The sequence below is a fragment of the Cladophialophora immunda genome (genome assembly GCF_000835495.1).
Source record: "Cladophialophora immunda strain CBS 83496 unplaced genomic scaffold supercont1.2, whole genome shotgun sequence".
NCBI lineage: Eukaryota > Fungi > Ascomycota > Eurotiomycetes > Chaetothyriales > Herpotrichiellaceae > Cladophialophora > Cladophialophora immunda.
This window is the reverse complement of record NW_015622542.1, coordinates 3511750-3529224: the sequence shown is the minus strand read 5'-3', so window position 1 is coordinate 3529224 and position 17475 is coordinate 3511750. Positions and strand designations below refer to the sequence as shown.

Genomic DNA, 17475 nt, shown 5'->3' with positions numbered 1-17475 from the left:
GTCGATCCTATCATTGCCGCCTATATCTGACCAACAGTGGCAGGGAGTGACTCGTCACCTTCCCGGCCACTCTGCGGCTTGGGTTCAGAGCAGAGATTCGTACTTGTCCAGACCTGTTTTCTGCTGTTGAGGCGTTTGTTGCTGAGTCTTCTGCGGCTGCAGCACGTTCATAGGCGCGCCGAATCTAGGCCCTGGCGGCGAGGACACTCCGAAATTACTGTAATTTGGCTGTTGCCAAGCGGTCCTCTGACTGCCACCTGCAGGAGGCGGAGCTATCATGGGCGCGAACCCTGAACTAGGCGGCACTTGCGTTCCCGGAGGCGGCGGAAGCTGCCAAGTCGTGTTTGATGACGATGTCGGCGGAGACATGCTGCTCACAGGATTAGAGAGATAACTCGACGGTTGCAGCACCTGATGCTGATTCTGTGAAGGTACAGGCGAAGGTGAGGATGTCCCCCAAATGGAGCTTGATGGCTGGGTAGGTTGAAGACTTGGAAACGCCGAGGCACTGACATCCGGAGTGATCGAGCGGGACAAAGGTTGTGGGTGCAAAACAGGTAATGACGGAGCTGTCTGGTGTGCCAGTGTATTCGTGCCAGGCGTGGCGTTCATGGGAGACCATGAGAAGGAAGGCGGATTTTGCGTCAACTTTTGCCCATCAGAAAGCGCTCCCGCGAATACATCGGCCTTGTCAGCATTCTTATCTCCAAGGACGAGCTTCTCAAAGTCGTCTTCTGGGCTTGCGACCTGGTTGGCTTGATGGACACCGTTGCCGATCTGCTTGTGCGACGAGGAGGTGGACCTCGACTCTAGAGCCCTGCTTGAAGAGAGTTCCTGTAATTTACGAATTTGTTCGCGTTCAATTTTGCTCGAGAGGAATTTGATGACATCCATAAACGCGCTGAACTGAGAAAGGTCAAGTAAAGGCCCCAGAGCAAAGTTCCAAAGAATGGGCATCACCTCAATGGCCAAGAAATCAGTGTCAGCAACGATGCCAATTTGTCGAAACACCTTCAGAGCCGCCATCATGACGGCCGGCTCTTTTGTTTTGATAGCTTTCAAAAGAGGGACGATCTTCTCCTGCATGGTGAACTTGTCTAAGCTGGAAACATTTTTGTCATGCTTTTCTGACTGACCCTTGCCAGAAAAGTCGTCGATGTTGTTGTCCACCTGGCTGGGTGAGACGCCGCAAAGAACCCCGAGCGCTTCGAGCCCTCGAATCTTGATGGTCAAGCTGTTGGTTTTGCTGAAAACGCTAGCCACAACCGGGAAGAGATCGTGCTTGACTGTTGAGAAATCGATTAAAGGGAGCACAACCGGTAATGTCTGCAAAGCAGCATCGGTCAGTGAATGTGTCGATGACTCCATGGCCACATGAACAATGGGCAAGACATCATCCTTGAACTGTTTCGCAGAGCAGTTGTCGGCAATGAGTTGAATGTTGTTGAGAACTGCGAGTAAGGCAGCCTCTTTGCCACTGTCCCGTTCTTCGGATCTCGATTTGGACAAGAATGTCTCTCTCATCCGTGGCAGGATGTTATCTGAGACAAGCTCTTTGCTGAACGGGACGACTTTGACTATCTGGAAAATGTTTTGCATGATGAGCGGGAGCAGTTCCCGGTCCTTCATTTCGTCTAGAAGAACACTAAGGATCTTCTTTCCCAGGACGGAGGGCGGAAATTGAGGAAGGACTCGACCAAGGCCTTTCATGAACTGTGATTTCTCTGCAGGAGTCTTGGCTGGAAATGCGTCCAAAAACCTCATAGTATTCACCAAGATGTTGTCGAAGTATTGCGACTGTTGGAACTCACTGGCGCTCATTCGCTGGGCCGGTCTCCGCGTTAACATCCTCGGCAATGTGACGTTCAACTCCCGTGGTAGAGCATCGTCGCAGAGATAGTTGTTTGCGCTGGTAGGGACCGTGGAAGCGCTGCTGAAGATCTTTTTATACGTTGACTGGTTGCCATGGGTTTCAATAGGTGACCTGTGGGGATGTCGGTAGCATGCGAGGATAACCAGACCTAGTGAGAAGATGTCGGCCGAGAAGGTGATGTTCGAGTCCAGCACGAAATCGGGGGAAGTATAGTCGAGGTCCAACTGAACTGTTCGAGGTATTCGAGAATCATGGTGGAGCACTTCAGAAAGAGAAATCTGAGGAACAGTCTGATGCCCTTCTGCCCCATCGGGCGGCCCGGCAAACCCGAGTCCAGAGATCTTCCAGTCTGACTTGGCATTGATCATGATGGCATTCGGGGTCAGGTTCCCATGGACAAGCTTAGCAGAATCGTGTAAGAACTCCAGCCCTTTCGCGACCTGCAGGAGACCCTTCTGAATTTCCAATTCGTCAATTTCCACATCTTGCTGTGGCCGAGAAGTGGCTCCATCATTCGATGGAGACCGCGAGATACCCTTCCCCCTTCCATTCCCATCTCGATCCTTCTTTGCCAGAGCAACGGATAAGGAGCACAAGACAGGCTCTGTCGCAAACATCAACCCTCCACTGCGGGTCTCTTCGACGGGTTCGACCAGTTGCAGAATCGAGGGGTGGCGTAGGCGAGCCAGACTGCTAGCTTCCTTCTTCAAACGCTCGACCACTTCATCCTGGATCTTGCGCACCGACGTGGCACTGGTAGCACGTGCCCCAAACCCACTGCTGGTGACATCGAGCGACTTCCTGTCAAAGATGAAAATCGACGCCTGAGTGCCACTGTTCTTCTTCTTCGCATCGAAGATAGTCCAGACCCCTACGGTTGCAGACGGATGTTTGGACACTTCATAGTTGGATGTTATATTCGAGGTAAAGGATTTGAAGGCGGACGAGAACATTGGCGGTTGAAGTCGGATCTGCACACCCGGAACATGGGCGGGTAACGGAATTTAATCTTGAGATATCGGGCAGTGGCAGCAATCCCTTGGGTGATTATACGTCGAGTTAGATATCCAGAGAAGTCCCGTGCAGAGCGAAGTCGGTGGAAACCAGGGAACACTCTCTTATCCTGTCGCCTAGAAGCCACGCTCCGTCTGATATTCGAGGGTCGGAGCTGAGACATGCCAAGCATCGGCTATTGAGGCTGATCACGTGATATATCATTACTACTGCGGACCATAGGCATGTAGAAATGTCTGTTCTACGTTTAACCAGCCGTCTCTTTGACAGCCTTGATAATATCATCCGGCCCCAACCCCTGGGAGTTGACCTGCTCATACAACCCACCACTACCTTCCTTGACAGCACCCATAGCCTTGAACTTGGGTGTCAGCTTCCGCTCCAACAGGTGGGTGCCCAGACGAGAACCCAGACCGGTCTTCTGAGCAATGGACTCTACCACAACAACAAAGCCAGTTGATCCATAGATCTTGATCGCGTTCTCGTCCACCACGTTGAGCGTTGGCTTGTTGACCAGACCAATATCCAGACCTTCCTCGCGAAGCCGTTCGACAGCATCCAGCGAACGATAAAGCATGTCGCCGTAGGAGACAATGTAACCAGCCGTCCCGTGGCGGATGAATTCCTCCTTGCCAGGAACAAAGTCGTAGCCTGGGCCGTAGAGCTTTTCCTCTGTGCCCTCCTTGAAGATGTACGGCACTTTTGAGCGGGTGGAAAACACGAATCGCAGTCCCTTGTCGAAGAAGATCTTGCTGACCACTGCCTTCATCTGTTCCCCGTCGGCAGGAAAGTAGAGTTTTGTGCTCTCGACGTCCATCAGGCCGTTATCTGCGAAGAAGTGGTTGAGACCAAAATGGCAGGTGTTGTCGGCTATTTCGTCCACTCCGCTGTGGGAGAAGTGCGATAGGACGGTGCAGTCGTTCAATCGAGCCATCGTGATCTCAGAGATACACATCTCAAGGAATGCCGAGAAGGTGGAGAAGACTCCTTGCCGCTCGCCGTTGCTCCCGAACCCAAACCCTGCTGCCGCCGAGAAATTGCTTCGCTCCATCACGCCGGATGGAATAAACACCTCTGGGTGCTTCGCGTGGATTCCTTTCAAACCAGTGGATCCTTCCAGGTCGGAGTCGATGACCATGACACGGCGCGCAGCCTCGTCTTTGCTCAGGCCATCGAGGACAGAGTTCACCGCCTCCCCAAAAATGGTTCGGTTGGATCCTTTGTCCTTGGATGAACCTCGATACTTGTACGGATTGTCCTGCGGCTTGATCTCGTCGTAGAAGGCAAGCTGCTCTTTGGTGTATCCTCGGCGGGTGAGGTACTTACGGGCAATGTCAACGGGGACAACATCGTGAGCCTTGATTTGACCCTCAACGCCCTCGATCCCAGGGGCCATCCTACGATCGACGATAACCGCCGCGGGGCCGTTATGGACCAGGATCTCGCAGATGGCGCGATAGAGAGAATCAATGTTTTCGCCCTCGGCGCGGACGACGTGAAGACCGTGGCCTGAAAGAGTGCGCCCGACATCGTAGCCTTTGAGATACTCGGACGGGTGTCCTGCAATCGTGACGTCGTTGTTGTCAATGAAGAGCTTGACGTTCAGGCTGCGGGCTGCCGCGATGCGGGCGGCCTCGGCGTCATTCCCTTCCTGCTGCGAGCCATCAGAGCCCAGGACCAGGACGGTCTTTTCCTTGTTAGCCAAAGCAATGCCATTTGCTAAGGCCCACATGTGGCCCAGGCGACCAGAGCTGAATTTGATGCCGGGAGTCAGTCCCAGTTCTGGATGGCCCGGCAGTTTCGAATTGGCGGCTCGGTAATTGAGGAGATGGTCAGGGTCGATGCTGCCGTCAAGAGCGGCTAGAAGATATTGGGTGGCCACTCGATGACCGGCTTCGTCGAAGAGGGCATCAACATATCCAGCGGGATTGCCATTGATGATAGCCAGCAGGATGCAGACTTCAGGCGCGGTGTCGAATGGTCCTCCAGTATGGCCAGCAACACCTCGAGCAGAACCCGTTGCAGTGAACGCAACGATAGCATCACGGAAGATATCGATGTTATGTAGAAGATCTTGCCTCTGTTGTGAGGTGAGCTCAGAGTTCTTTGGATCGAGGGAGAGCTTCTTGAATTTCGAGAGGTCGACGGGAAATCTGTAGCCAGTCATGATTGCGTTCGAGCCATCCGAGGAAATGCAATAGACAAGGCATTGACTGAGAGGAGAGGAGAGGAGACTGGATACATTCAACTGAATCTCTCCCCATATTCGCGTCCAAGCAGTCAGTCAGTCAGTCGGTCATCCAAGAACCATGACGCCATCGTCAACACAGTTCCGTGATGATCCTGGCGAATAGGCGGGACCAGTCCTTCAACCAGTGAATCAACAAGGGAGCGATTCAATCCATGTCTACTCGCACATTCTGCGTCTGGGATGGTGATACAGACCGTCATGATTTGTTGGCAGTCTTTAGCTTGATGTGGGATTCACCAGGCACACATTACCGCCATCATAAATGCCAGCAGCGCTCCGCTTTTGGATGGGCGAAGGCGCTTGTACTGTCTATAACGTGGAACCCGTGATTTGCTGGTTGATAACCAACGCTTATCTCGATGAAACCTCTATCATTGCTAAATAGATCGAAAAATGGGATCTAGATGATAGATTGTGTCCGCAAAGGTGCAACCGCCTACAGCCCGTGTTGCACTGTACACACTGTCCCTAGTACGACCTTTGAATTCGCTCGATACGACGTTGTAAACCATGCCGACCACGTTTATTGAAGTACCTCGTACCTCAAGAAGATATTTTCTTTCTGAAAGTTGAGGGCACCGGTCAGCGGGAAATGTAGGTCTCTACCGGTAAGTAGCAACAGGGCCTTGAGTTGTCTGCCGTGCAAATCTCCAATAAGAGGGTGGCTCGAATCGATGCGCAAGTTGATTTTGACTATAGCAACTGAAATGATAGGACTCCGCAATCCACCTCAACCTCGTTAAATGCCAAGCTGAGGCAGATGATCCTTGTTCGGGATTGGGACATAACAGCCTCCAAACTCCAGTACCGTTTTGACGCCTACAACATCTTTTCCCGAGTAATAACAACAGCACCAGATTATACATTCTTCAGCATGTCTGTTCGTCAACGAATGGACCCTTATCTCAATGTAAATCCGGTTCACAAAGTTCCACTCCTCCTCGTACAAACTTCACCGTTTTGTACGTCTAAAGTTCATCCTCGCCTTCCAACGCTTCCTCCACTTCCGCGCAGCTCGTCGAATCCGTCTCGTGGGATAGTTCACGGGACTTTCGCCGCCAACGAAGATTGCCGCGTCGTAAAGGAAACCCCCCAAAATTGCACCGGTAATGGGCCCTAACCATGCCACCTTGAGCCAGTAGCCGTCTGCGAAGAGAGTTTTGAGGTTGCCGTAGCCGAGGACGAGCATGGCGAGGCGGGGACCGAAGTCGCGGGCTGGGTTCATGGCCAGACCGGTGATGTAGCCGAATCTGTAATGGGAAGTGCGTGAACAGGTTAGCTCGTGAGGCCAGGTGTGCTCGTCCCTCTTGATCCAACTCCCCCATTATCTCGATTTTCAATTGACCGGAGTGGTTTCTCGATCGAGAGGAAGACATCGTCAAACCAGAAAAGGCCGGACAGGATGGAAATGGAGAGAGAAAACTGAGTACTTACGCCATGCCGAGGACGGTAACCAAGAGGCCGACTATGAAGGCATTCATTCCAGCCCCAGGAGGAGCATTGGTGTCATCGCCCAGAGCAAGCACCGAGACAGTCAGGATAGCCGTCCCCATGAGTTCGGCAAGGTATGCTGTCCCGCTATCGACCCAAATGGCGCGTGGGAAGGTGAGGAAATTCGATAATACCACCGTTGATGCGGACGAGGCATGTGGTAAAGCTGAAGCTGAAGCTGAAGCCAAGCTTTCAGTCGACGTCGATTCCAGCAGCAGATGTTTTTGCTCTTGGGCCAAACTTAGCTCTAGAGCGTTGAGGCCGGGTCGGAAGATACTGAAGGCAATCAAAGCTGCAAGGAAAGCACCCAGCATTTGTGCGGCGACATAGGCAGGCATTTTGCGCAAGGGGAATCCCCGATAGATGTAGAGCATGAGGGATATTGCCGGGTTCAGGTGAGCGCCGGATATCCCGCCAGCGATATAGATGGCGATCATAGTCGCAAGACCCCATGCCCAGGTTCCTGTATCGTTGGCCCCAGCTGTGCCACGCGAGACAGTCATTGACAGGTTGGCGCTGAACCCGAGCGTGTACTGAACCATGATCTGTGAAGAAGTGGAATCCAGTGTCAGCATGTAGTCTGTGAGTTTCTTATCTTCAGCAGTTTCAAAGCAGCATCGACGAGTAGGGGAGGAAGATAATAATGGAAGGTTGACGTACTGCTAGGAGCTCGGCCAACGGCTCACGAAAGCGCAGGCGGATAATCGACCAATACGTATGCAGGTTGTGGACCTCTTCGTCTTCGGCCTGGTAAGTGGCCAGAGGAACTGCATCTTGGTAGGGCAGGTCTTGTATTTCCTCTTCCTCCTTTGCTTGTTTCACATTTGCCACTGCTTCGGGCAATGACAGCTCCGGCGGCTCGAGTTGTTCTGCCTGCTGTGAATCGGAGCCTACTTCTTCCTCGATCGTATCTTCTGGTCGAATCCGAGTGTGGAATGTTTCAGTTGGTGCGTCTGAAGTTCTTCGACCGACACCAAAGGGCGAAAACGCCGGCGACTCTTGGTACTGGTTTTGGTAGGACCGGTATAAAGATATTTCCCTCTCCCGTCGGATGCTGTCCAGCTGGGAGGATACCTTGTCCAGCCTAAGAGAGGGTTCGATTCTGCCAGCTTCAACATCTGCCATCAGTGGCTGAGAGACCTCTCTTTCTTCTTCTTGGACTTCTTGTTCAAGCTCGTCCTTCGCTGGAACCATGCCAGGTCTCAGCACACGAGGCAAAGGTTTGGCCAGCCCCCATACTGGCCGGACATTCACTGGCTGGTCATAGGCAGGATTAAGTTGTGTATATCCCGGATCAATGTATGGCTGGTTGGCGGCCAAAGTATCCAAGGCTGGTGGGCCTGCCAGCGAGAATTTGCGGGATGCAGTATCAGTGGCATCCCCCCGTGTTGAAGGCGCAGCAATGGCAACAGATCTTCTGCTGGAATCGGCATAATCTCTCCCCCAAGCCCGTGCTGGGGCAGGGCTTGGATTCGGACTCGTTCCTAGGCTGCTGATGCGATGACGCAGTGTCGCAGGGCCAAAATTGAATTCGGTGTACCTCGCACGAGACTGATGCTGGGACGGTGACCTCGACAGGTCCTGCTCAGCGTAGTCTCTGGAGAGCACACGAGATGTGTCTCGTGTTGACACCCTTGACGCTCCCTCGGGGCTTGTGGCTTGTTCATTGTTCTCCATTGTTCATCCAGCAAGTTATCTCAAACTAGGTAGATATGATATCAAAGTTCTGCGGCTCGGATCGCCTGCTGCTAACAGAGTCTGTCAGGATCCAAAGTGTTCGAATACCCTTGCATCCGATCCGGGGTGAGAAAGAGGGGTATCGGTTTGAGAGCCGTCTTGACTCAGGGGATGCTACAAATACCTAGCCATCTCCCCGGATATTTGTGAGAAAGGGCAAGGCACAGCCCAATGCCACCCTGGAGATTGATCTCCTGGTGTGTTCAGTTGGATGTGTACCATGGTCGACATCGACAGATTTCATTCTGTAGAAGCTCCAAGCTTTGAGGCGGTCAAGATAGCTCAGGGAGCTCGTCGTGCCGCCTTCATGACCTCATTGCGGTTTATATCGCGCTTTACCCCCTCCAGTTAGCATAGTTTTATACGGAGGATGCCATAAAGCGGCCACTTTCGCTGCACTCCTTGCAATCGCTGGATCCCGCAAATGTTCGTGTCTGACCATGGAAAAGTTAAAAGCCGGTCGTTAAGTATGGATGGAGACGAAGTCCGAGGAGTCCTCGGTCTTCTGCGAAAGCAACAGCGCCACCAGGACCAGATTAGCGCCGCACACATGGCGTCTTTGGCCCACCAAATCAGCAGAAGCCTCGCAAGATGAGCCATTCTCTTCCCCAGGCATCTCTCCACAAAACACTACAATTGAGCGCTGGGCGTTCTGCATTGGGGAAAGACATCAAGGAGGCATCCGCTCTCTGGTGGGCTGGATGCTTCGAGCCCTCGGCATCTCATGGGACAAAGTGTTCGACGGCTGTTATCCTTAGGGATATATAATTGTGCACTGTCGACCCTTTCTTCTCCTCCTGGATATATGCACACCTTCACTCGATTATAACTGTCTCGGAAAGAACTTCCATCTCACTACACTGAAGCATGGCCGACAAGACGGACGTTCACCATGTGGACGACCCAAAGACAGTTCCCCATTCAACGGAGTTAGTCGCGGACAAGTACCAGAAACCCTCAGCTATTGACACCGTCCACGGCGACGAAGCACTGAAAGTCATCGCTGCTGTCGGCGGAGATGACTATTGGACCACGCAAGAAGAGAAAAAGCTAGTCCACAAGATCGATCGGCGGTTGTTACCAGTCCTTTGCCTAGTATACGGGATTCAGTTCTATGACAAAGCAATGCTGGTAAGACACTCATTTGAATGGCCTTGATTCAGTTACATCGGACTAATACTCTGTCCAGGCGCAAGCAGTAAGCTGTTTACAACTCCAGCAGTCTACCACTCACTAATTGCTATTATGATAGGCGCTGTTTGGACTTGAAAAGGACCTCGATCTCGACATTGGCAACCGCTTTGTTTTCTCCTCTTCTATCTTCTACCTTGGCTTCATCGTGGGCGCTTATCCTGCTATTATGATGGCCCAGCGGTGGCCCATTGAGCGGGTCGCTGCAGGCATCACATTCATCTGGGGTGTCACCGTCATGTGCAGCGCTGCTTGCAAAACATACGGTAGCTTCTACACACAGCGGTTCTTCCTAGGTGTGATCGAGGCCGGGATTTCGCCAATTTTCATGCTCGTCGTTGGTGGTTGGTACAAGAAGGATGAACAAGCTTTGAGGATGGGAGCTTGGTACAGTTGTACCGGTTTGTCCTACCCACTGAAGGAGTATCAAAAGGTTGGCCCAGCTAATGTTCCAATTCATCCAGGCTACATCTCCATAGTCTCACCGCTCATCAACTATGGCCTAGGACACATCACAGGAGGCTCTCTGCACTCCTGGCAGTACATGTATCTATTCGCCGGCGGTGTTACGACATTGCTATCCATTTTTGTAGTATACTTCCTGCCACCGGACCCCATTCGCGCCAAACACTTCACAGAACGGGAGCGTTATATTGCTGTTGCACGACTCAGAGTCAACAATGCTGGTGTTCGAAACATCCACTTCAAGCCATCTCAGGTCTTCGATGCTTTGACAGATGTCAGATTTGTGTTACTCTTCTTCACCACCTTCCTCATGTTCTTTGCCAATGGAGCGAACTCAACGATGGCCCCCATCATTGTCCACAGCTTCGGCTACTCCACACTCAATTCCCTCCTGCTGGTCGTCCCTGCTGGATTCGTGTCCGGGACAATCGAGCTGCTTGTCTGTTATCTGGCATACCGAATCAAAGGAATTCGGATCTACCTCTTCGTCATCTGCGTCTGCACCACCATGTTGAGCTGCTTGCTTCTATGGAAGTTACCTCGGTCCGCGAACGGTGGCCTCTTGTTCGCCATCGAGATACTCCCTGCTTTCGGCGGTGGATATGCTATCCTCTTGGGTCTGCAGATCGCCAATACAGCCGGGTACACGAAGCGCAGCGTTACAGCAGCTGGTTTATTCATTGCTTGGTGCCTTGGCAACTTTACGGGGCCACTGCTGTTCAAGAAGAAAGACGCTCCTGTCTACGCTCCGGCCTTTGCGGTCACTGTCGCCGGACTTGCGGCAGCGGTGGTTTTAGCCGTTATATATCGATACGTCTGCAAATTCGAAAACTCGAAACGAGACGAAAGTGGAATGACGGAAGCTTTTGAACATGCCTACAACGATGATTTGACTGATAGGAAGAACAAGCAGTTCAGATATGTGTATTAGGCTGAGAAGATTGTCGGGCGGAAGCTGGGATACTGAAAGTAATTGTCAGAGTTTAAAGGAGCGTTTCCGTGGTCCACAGAGTCTCCTAGAACAAAATCAGAGGTTAGGCTGCTATTTCGGTAAAGACAACATCTATATTCTACCAATGATTCTATTCTTGTCTTGAAAAAGTTGAATTTCTGAAACAAAGACAGCCAACCATTTACAGTGTACCACCGTCACAGCCTAGCACCCATTTCCCTCTTGACCAGGTCCCTCAATTCGACTTTCTGAATCTTACCGTTCGCGTTTCTGGGCACCTTGTCTATAAATCTTATACCGCCGTCGAGCTGCTTGTACCGTGCTAACTTGTCTTTGGTGAACTCTCTGATTTCGGCCTCTGTAACGGTCGTGCCTGGTCGTATCACAACGTATGCTCGCGGCAGCTCGGACTCGTCGATAGCCGCCTGTACGCCAATGACCGCGCAGTCCACAATGTTAGGGTGCAGGAGGAGTACAGCCTCGAGTTCGGCGGGAGCAACTTGGAACCCGCGAACTTTGATGAGTTCCTGCCACCGTAGGGATTAGCCACTTCCTTGTCCCAAATGCCAACGCCAGGAGGGAACAATCACGATAGAGACACACCTTCTTGCGGTCAACGATATACCACTTCTTTGTATCCGAATCGCAGTAAGCAATGTCTCCTGTGTGGAAGTAACCATCTTGATCCCAGTCTCGTCTATTCGCTTCTTCATTCTTGTAATATCCCTTCACAATGATGGGGCCGCGTATGCACAGTTCACCTCTGACATTCTGTCCATCAGGCCCCTTGACTTCAGTGACATCATTGCCATCTTCGTCGATAACCTTTGCGTCACAGTTGGGCAACAGTCTCCCAACGCTTCCGGTCGAGTCCTGCTCCGGGTAGTAGAACCACATCGCCAGGCATGTGGTTTCACTCATTCCCCAGGCTTGATTGAAGGGTGTGTCTGGCCGCAAATACTTCTTGAAGCGAAACTGAAGGCTCTTGTCGAGCGGTGCGGAGCCAGACCACGCATTTCGAAGTGTCTGCAACGAGTATTTGCCAGAGTCGAGATGGCCGGATGTCAGAAGGCTTATGACCATCATAGGAACAATGTTCACCTCGGTGATGTTGTACCTCGAAATATTGGAAAGCCACGTCTCAAGCTCGAAGCGACGCATAACGTGTGTTGGTATCCCAGCTTTTATCGCGCTGGTATGAACTCGCGGCACTTGTGACACATGGAAAAGAGGATTGGAGATGAGACGTCGGACCTGAGCATGATCAGCATCACGGCCCGGGGATGATTTCTCGTGCTAACCTCGTAGGGCCGAGGTCTAACCTCCATTACCACAATGTGTTGGGCCACCTGGAGGCTGATCAGTATCAATGGCTTTGTAACAGAACGGACGCAGTCAACCCACAAGATTCCAAACCGATATGTCCAAAGCTTTCGGCATACCCGTTGTCCCGCTGCTGAACAGTCTGGCGGCGATGGTCTCCTTGCTGCGTTTTTCGTCATCAAACCGTTCCCAATCCATCTGCCCGCTTCGCATCAGCGCGGTCCAACTTTGAGCACCCAGATGTTGTGGGATGCCCTGATTCAGAACGTCGAAGGCGAAGACGTTCGACGCAGGAAGCGAGCATTCTTTTGCCGCACGCAAAGCTTTGGGAAGAAATTCAGGCTCGACGATCAGGTGCGTGATGTCTGCAGTACGAATGGCATGGGCCAGTTCAAAGACGGTATACGAAGGATTTACCCCAGAGAAGATCCCTCCAGCAGCTATTATCCCGAGGAAAGCCATAGAATAATAGATCTGCAGCTTGTTTTTAGTAGCTGTTACGATTTCAAACCACTTGGTAGCCACAATTTGAAGTGACAAATGGCTGAATGATAGGACAAAAACAAACCACACAGCAAAACATACATCATTGAAAGACATGACACAGATACAATCCCCTTTCTTCAAGCCGACCCCACGGAGACCGGCCGCAAGCTCACGGACCATCTTGCGAGCCTGTCGACATGATACCGATCGCGACGGGTTCGATGCATCGATATATATCTGTGACAAACTGTGAGCAGGCTGGTTGAACTTCCACGAACAAGGTCAGAGCCAGTGGCCTTGATTCATACCGGCTTGTCTTCATCGTATGGAACGCGGTGGTCAAACATCCATGTTAGCAGATCTGTTCCCGGAATCGGATATTGTTCCTCCGCCAGGTAAGGCATCGTATCGGTCTCTAGGGAAGCTGTTTGTGAGAGTTAAACACAAAGAGACGAGTCATCAGTCGGTCTAAGTATCTAGATGCACATTGGGGGGCAGGATGCCAAACCGAAATCAGCTCTGGTAGATTGGCAAAAGTCTGCTCACGAAACAGTTCTGCTCGAGAAGGAATCTGCATCTCTCCAAAGCCGCGGCTGGCAATTCCAGCATCCATTTCGGCTGTGCGGCAAAGATAGCCTCGAAACATGGAGAAGACTAGAGCTAAGGCGGAGCATCTGCCTCGCAGAGCCATTGAGTGAATGCTTCACCGAGGAATATGTGGGGGTCGAAGAGTACTCCATACAAGGCTGAGGCATTTCCACCGAGGCCTCCGCGGCGGGCGGCGCAGATACCTTCCCCATAAGGCGTAGTTCAGCCTCGTGCGGAGTGCTGCAGGAGACGTTGCACCGACCTCGCCGCCTGTCTTCGCTACCTCCTTTGCTGTGGGTGTGGGATTGATGTCGTGATTATTGCGGGGCATTCTTATGGAGCCTCCACTATCAACGCAGTTTTGAACCTCGCCTCAAACTGGTGGTCTTTACAATCATCATATCAGACACTAATGCCTTATGCGCACCTGCTATTTCTGCCGAGCATAACCTGACTCCGAGGCTGGAATAAGGACGATTCACCCTTCTCTCCCCTCGGTCAGCCAGGGAGTCGCCAAAATGCTGCCCTGTCAATCCCGATCCCAGCCACCTGCACCGGCCTTCAAGCGGACAACTCAGGCTTGCAGACATTGCCAGAGTAGAAAGATCCGATGTGATAGGAGGATTCATGGTTCCACTTGTACCAACTGTCGTCTTGATGCGATTGAATGCGTGCCCGGCAAGAGTAAGCCCGCGCGGTCAGAAAAGCGACGTAGTACGAAATCCAGCTCTCCGAATCGCCTAACCGCCCATCGCGAGAGCGGTCATGATACAATGCTCCGCGAGACTTCTATATCTGCATCAACAGCGTCACCCACAATCAGATTACCGAACTTCATCAGCCCTCTGGTCGGTGGCCTAAGTCCCGAAGATACGGCTTACTTGGAGCATAAGGGCGTCTTCGACATACCAAATACCAACTGTCGGAACGAACTCTTGCGCAGTTACTTCTTATTCAGCTACCCTTTGCTCCCTCTACTCGATGTCGAAAGCTTCTTGGCCCCGATGCTCAAAGATGATACAGGGGGCAAAGTCAGCTTATTACTCTTCTATGCGGTCATGTGCTCTGGAGCTGCCCATGTCGACATGCAAGTCTTGAGGGAACTAGGCTTCAAGTCAAGAAAGCTCGCAAGAAGCGCATTCTTCGAAAGAGCGCGGGTAAGTCCCCGATCCCCACGCATGCGCCGATGCTAATCGTGGAAGTTACTCTATGACTTGGACTGTGAAAGGGATCGAGTTTCGCTTGTACAAGCCTTTCTGTTGATGACGTACTGGTACGATGCACGAGAAACACATAAAGATCGAAAGTTTTGGATTCGGGTTGCTGTAACCCTTGCCCAGGATCTAGGCCTGGATCTGCATCTCGATTCTTGTGGCACAAAGCAGCATCGAATGCTCAAGAGATTGTGGTGGTGTTGTTTCATGCGCGATCAGTTTGTTGCGCTCATGACTTGGACTCCGCCGCAACTCGGGGCGCGACATCGCCATCTACCTTTGCTTGAACTGGACGATTTCGAGATGCAGGATTTCTCCCCTGCTGTGTCCCGTATGCTCGAAGAGTGGCATTTCGTCGATAACCAGAGGAGCAGGATTCGTCTAGCAACACTCTGCATCGAAAAGGCGAAACTCTGTGTATCCATAAACGAGATCCTGCAAGCACGATATTCGAGTCTCCGGTACGAGTCAGAAAGTCGAATGATGACGATCCTTGTCCCAAGGCAGTCCAGCGCCAATGCATTTGAGATTTTGGAGCTCGACCGTCAACTTCAAGAATGGTATCGTGGCCTGTCCAACAGCGGAAAATTTGACCTTCGCGACCCTACAGATTCTGCATTCATGAAGACTTCCAATGTCATTGCCATGCATCGAGCACACCTGAAACTGCTCTTCCTCTCAGCAATGATTGCGCTTCACAGACCCCAGGTCTCGGAAACGGCCGGCATGCTGCCCCCGACATATCAACAGTTGTCGCAGATGAAACTACGTGACGCTGCAGACGAGGTGGCACATGTTGCAATATCCATCAAGAACCTCGAGATGGGAACACATATGACTCCCAGGGGAGTCACTCTGCTGCTTCCTATTATGCTTGTCCATCTTCAAGACGTCATGCCAGAGATGCAAAGACCACAGAGAAGCAGGTTAGAGAAGTATTACGACTGCATGCGCATTTTGGACTCGATCGGAGGCGACGGCGCCCCTGAGGACATCTTACCTTCAAAACTCGAGGCTGCATTTCTAAAGTTCAACATTCTGCCCTCGACCGAGCGCTCGATTCCTCCTTCTATCAGCTTCAACCCGAATTTTGACGACTTGCCATTTTCACGAAACAGATTCTTTTCATGCTTATCACAACTCGGTGCAATTACTCCATCAGAGATCGACCTCCTGTCCGATATGAGCCTCTCTCGCGGGCGCATGTCAGATCCCGGAGAATGTGATCGCTTCCGCCATCAAGAGCCTGCTAGTTATGGCTCGCTGCCAGGCCAGATAATGGTCGGTCAGCCGCAAATGGACCTACATTTGCACACGTCCTCGCTTTGCGGAGCACCAATACACTATCCCTCTGAGGAAGTGCTATCTATCCAGAGAACGGTGGATCCTAGACAAATCTATCCGACCTCAACTTCAGCTAATTTTGACATATCAATGGAATCGGCCAAACCACGCAGCTTCCTTGTCGAGCCAGGAGAGGACGACACCATCATGGAGCACTTCTTCAAATGGAGGGTTGAAAGGACAAAGATCCCCCTGCAGAGACAGCTCGTTGAGAGCGCGTACGAAACCGTCTTGACCCAGATGTGGAGTTCGGATGATCTAAGGGCCATGGAAAATATCAAGTCCGACCTTTACAGATTAGCGATACAACAAGGCATACCAGACGGCCTAGCTCGCGGCTTTCGCAAGGAACTTGACGTGTTTCTGTCTCAGTGGCAGGCTCATGGGGACGAAACATCGGGGCCGAAAGAACTGTGATCGATGAAGGTTCTGGGCTCACGACTTCTGATGCCAAGCTGTGGCCTCAGGGGAATTTCGCCGTGCGTCTGTAGCGTCTAGTGAATCCTTGCCGCTGATGAACGCTGAGTTGAGACCACTGATATCGAGTCTCAGGCTTCAAAGCTTGTGTCTCTTCCGCCCCTCCGCAATCCTCTTGAATTCCATCTGAGGCGCGCCATCGACGAATCTTTGCATGCCATCGGCGACTTCTCGAAGAATCTGAGCCTCAGTTTTGTCCACGATAGGCCGGCGGATCAAGGCCTTGATCCTCAGTATGCTTTCCTGGTTCAAGTGCGCAGCAAACTTTTCATTTACTTCGTCGAGCAGTTGCTCCAGAAAGCCATCCGAGTCAGACTCGTCCTTCGCGCGGAATACCTTGTTGACGAATCCGCACTGGAGGAGCTTCGCGCAGGGTATCTTGCGTGATGTGAGGAGTGCTTCGTTGGCCAGAGGCAAACCAAGCCGTTGGACGAGGCCAACACTAGCGCCGCCTTCGGCAACCAGGCCCAGACTCGTGAACGGAGCGAGAAGGTAAGTGTGAGGCGCTGCGTACACGAAGTCGGCAAAGCCTACAAGGCCCGCGTGGAGCCCGACGACCGGCCCATTGAGCCCGACAACTAAGATCTTGGGATGCGTGCTGAAGGAATAGGTGGCGTCGAATGTGTTGGCCACGAAGCTGCGCAGAACCTGGTCGCGCAGCTCATGTGCCTCTTTGGCGTGGTCGCTGTCCATCCCGGGGCGTCGAGCTGTCACATCGCCCCCAGCGCAGAAGAAGCGTCCTTTGCCGGTGACGATTGTCACTGTGATTTCGGGCATGTCCGCGACCTGCCGTAAGAGACAGGATAGGCGAAATGTGTCTTGTTGCCTCATGGCATTCAGCTTCTGTGGGTTGTTGAGCGTTATGATGGCGAATCTGCCGCTGGTGCGGAGGGTGACAATCTGTTCTGGGTCTGGGCTGAGCGTGCCCATCGTCTTCACATGTATCGATACTGGATTCTGCGAATTGAGTCGCTATGTCGAACGTGTGTGAAAGGTTAAAAGTCTGCCCTGACCACGTATTGATAGAGATAGCACAAGCAATTTCCTCACCAATTCAATTTTACCGACT

At 52.0% G+C, this 17475-nt stretch overlaps 5 protein-coding genes across 5 annotated transcripts; 2 read left to right on the top strand and 3 right to left on the bottom strand.

The window, feature by feature from the left end:
* Positions 1–84: 84 nt before the first annotated feature.
* On the bottom strand, positions 85–2826 carry PV07_03512 (uncharacterized protein; the record flags this gene model as incomplete). Its single annotated transcript, XM_016390239.1, has 1 exon — positions 85–2826. The coding sequence occupies one exon, from the start codon at positions 2824–2826 to the stop codon at positions 85–87; it is 2742 nt and encodes a 913-aa protein (XP_016252141.1).
* Positions 2827–3134: 308 nt separating this feature from the next.
* PV07_03511 (uncharacterized protein) lies at positions 3135–5054 on the bottom strand (the record flags this gene model as incomplete). Its single annotated transcript, XM_016390238.1, has 1 exon — positions 3135–5054. One exon carries the CDS (start codon positions 5052–5054, stop codon positions 3135–3137), a length of 1920 nt encoding a protein of 639 aa, XP_016252140.1.
* An 856-nt stretch (positions 5055–5910) lies between these two features.
* PV07_03510 (uncharacterized protein) lies at positions 5911–8628 on the bottom strand. The gene is made up of 3 exons (XM_016390237.1): positions 7290–8628; positions 6573–7174; positions 5911–6388 (listed from the first exon to the last, which is right to left on the bottom strand). Exons 1-3 carry the CDS (start codon positions 8304–8306, stop codon positions 6091–6093), a joined length of 1917 nt encoding a protein of 638 aa, XP_016252139.1. The 5' UTR covers positions 8307–8628; the 3' UTR covers positions 5911–6090.
* Positions 8629–9101: 473 nt separating this feature from the next.
* On the top strand, positions 9102–11083 carry PV07_03509 (uncharacterized protein). Its single transcript, XM_016390236.1, has 3 exons — positions 9102–9497; positions 9619–9958; positions 10022–11083. Exons 1-3 carry the CDS (start codon positions 9234–9236, stop codon positions 10951–10953), a joined length of 1536 nt encoding a protein of 511 aa, XP_016252138.1. The 5' UTR covers positions 9102–9233; the 3' UTR covers positions 10954–11083.
* A 2665-nt stretch (positions 11084–13748) lies between these two features.
* Positions 13749–17041, top strand: PV07_03508 (uncharacterized protein). Its single transcript, XM_016390235.1, has 2 exons — positions 13749–14528; positions 14574–17041. The coding sequence occupies exons 1-2, from the start codon at positions 13890–13892 to the stop codon at positions 16344–16346; spliced, it is 2412 nt and encodes an 803-aa protein (XP_016252137.1). The 5' UTR covers positions 13749–13889; the 3' UTR covers positions 16347–17041.
* Positions 17042–17475: the final 434 nt, after the last annotated feature.

Excerpts from the sequence above, each read along its gene's own strand:
- PV07_03508 (XM_016390235.1), top strand. The coding sequence starts at position 13,890 with ATGCTGCCCTGTCAATCCCGATCCCAGCCACCTGCACCGGCCTTCAAG. Across the intron at positions 14,529-14,573 it reads CATTCTTCGAAAGAGCGCGG|TTACTCTATGACTTGGACTG; the intron begins GTAAGTCCCCGA and ends TAATCGTGGAAG.
- PV07_03510 (XM_016390237.1), bottom strand. The coding sequence starts at position 8,306 with ATGGAGAACAATGAACAAGCCACAAGCCCCGAGGGAGCGTCAAGGGTG. Across the intron at positions 7,175-7,289 it reads CGTTGGCCGAGCTCCTAGCA|ATCATGGTTCAGTACACGCT; the intron begins GTACGTCAACCT and ends ACTTCTTCACAG. Across the intron at positions 6,389-6,572 it reads GTTACCGTCCTCGGCATGGC|ATTCGGCTACATCACCGGTC; the intron begins GTAAGTACTCAG and ends TTCCCATTACAG.
- PV07_03509 (XM_016390236.1), top strand. The coding sequence starts at position 9,234 with ATGGCCGACAAGACGGACGTTCACCATGTGGACGACCCAAAGACAGTT. Across the intron at positions 9,498-9,618 it reads TCTATGACAAAGCAATGCTG|GCGCTGTTTGGACTTGAAAA; the intron begins GTAAGACACTCA and ends CTATTATGATAG. Across the intron at positions 9,959-10,021 it reads AGCTTGGTACAGTTGTACCG|GCTACATCTCCATAGTCTCA; the intron begins GTTTGTCCTACC and ends CAATTCATCCAG.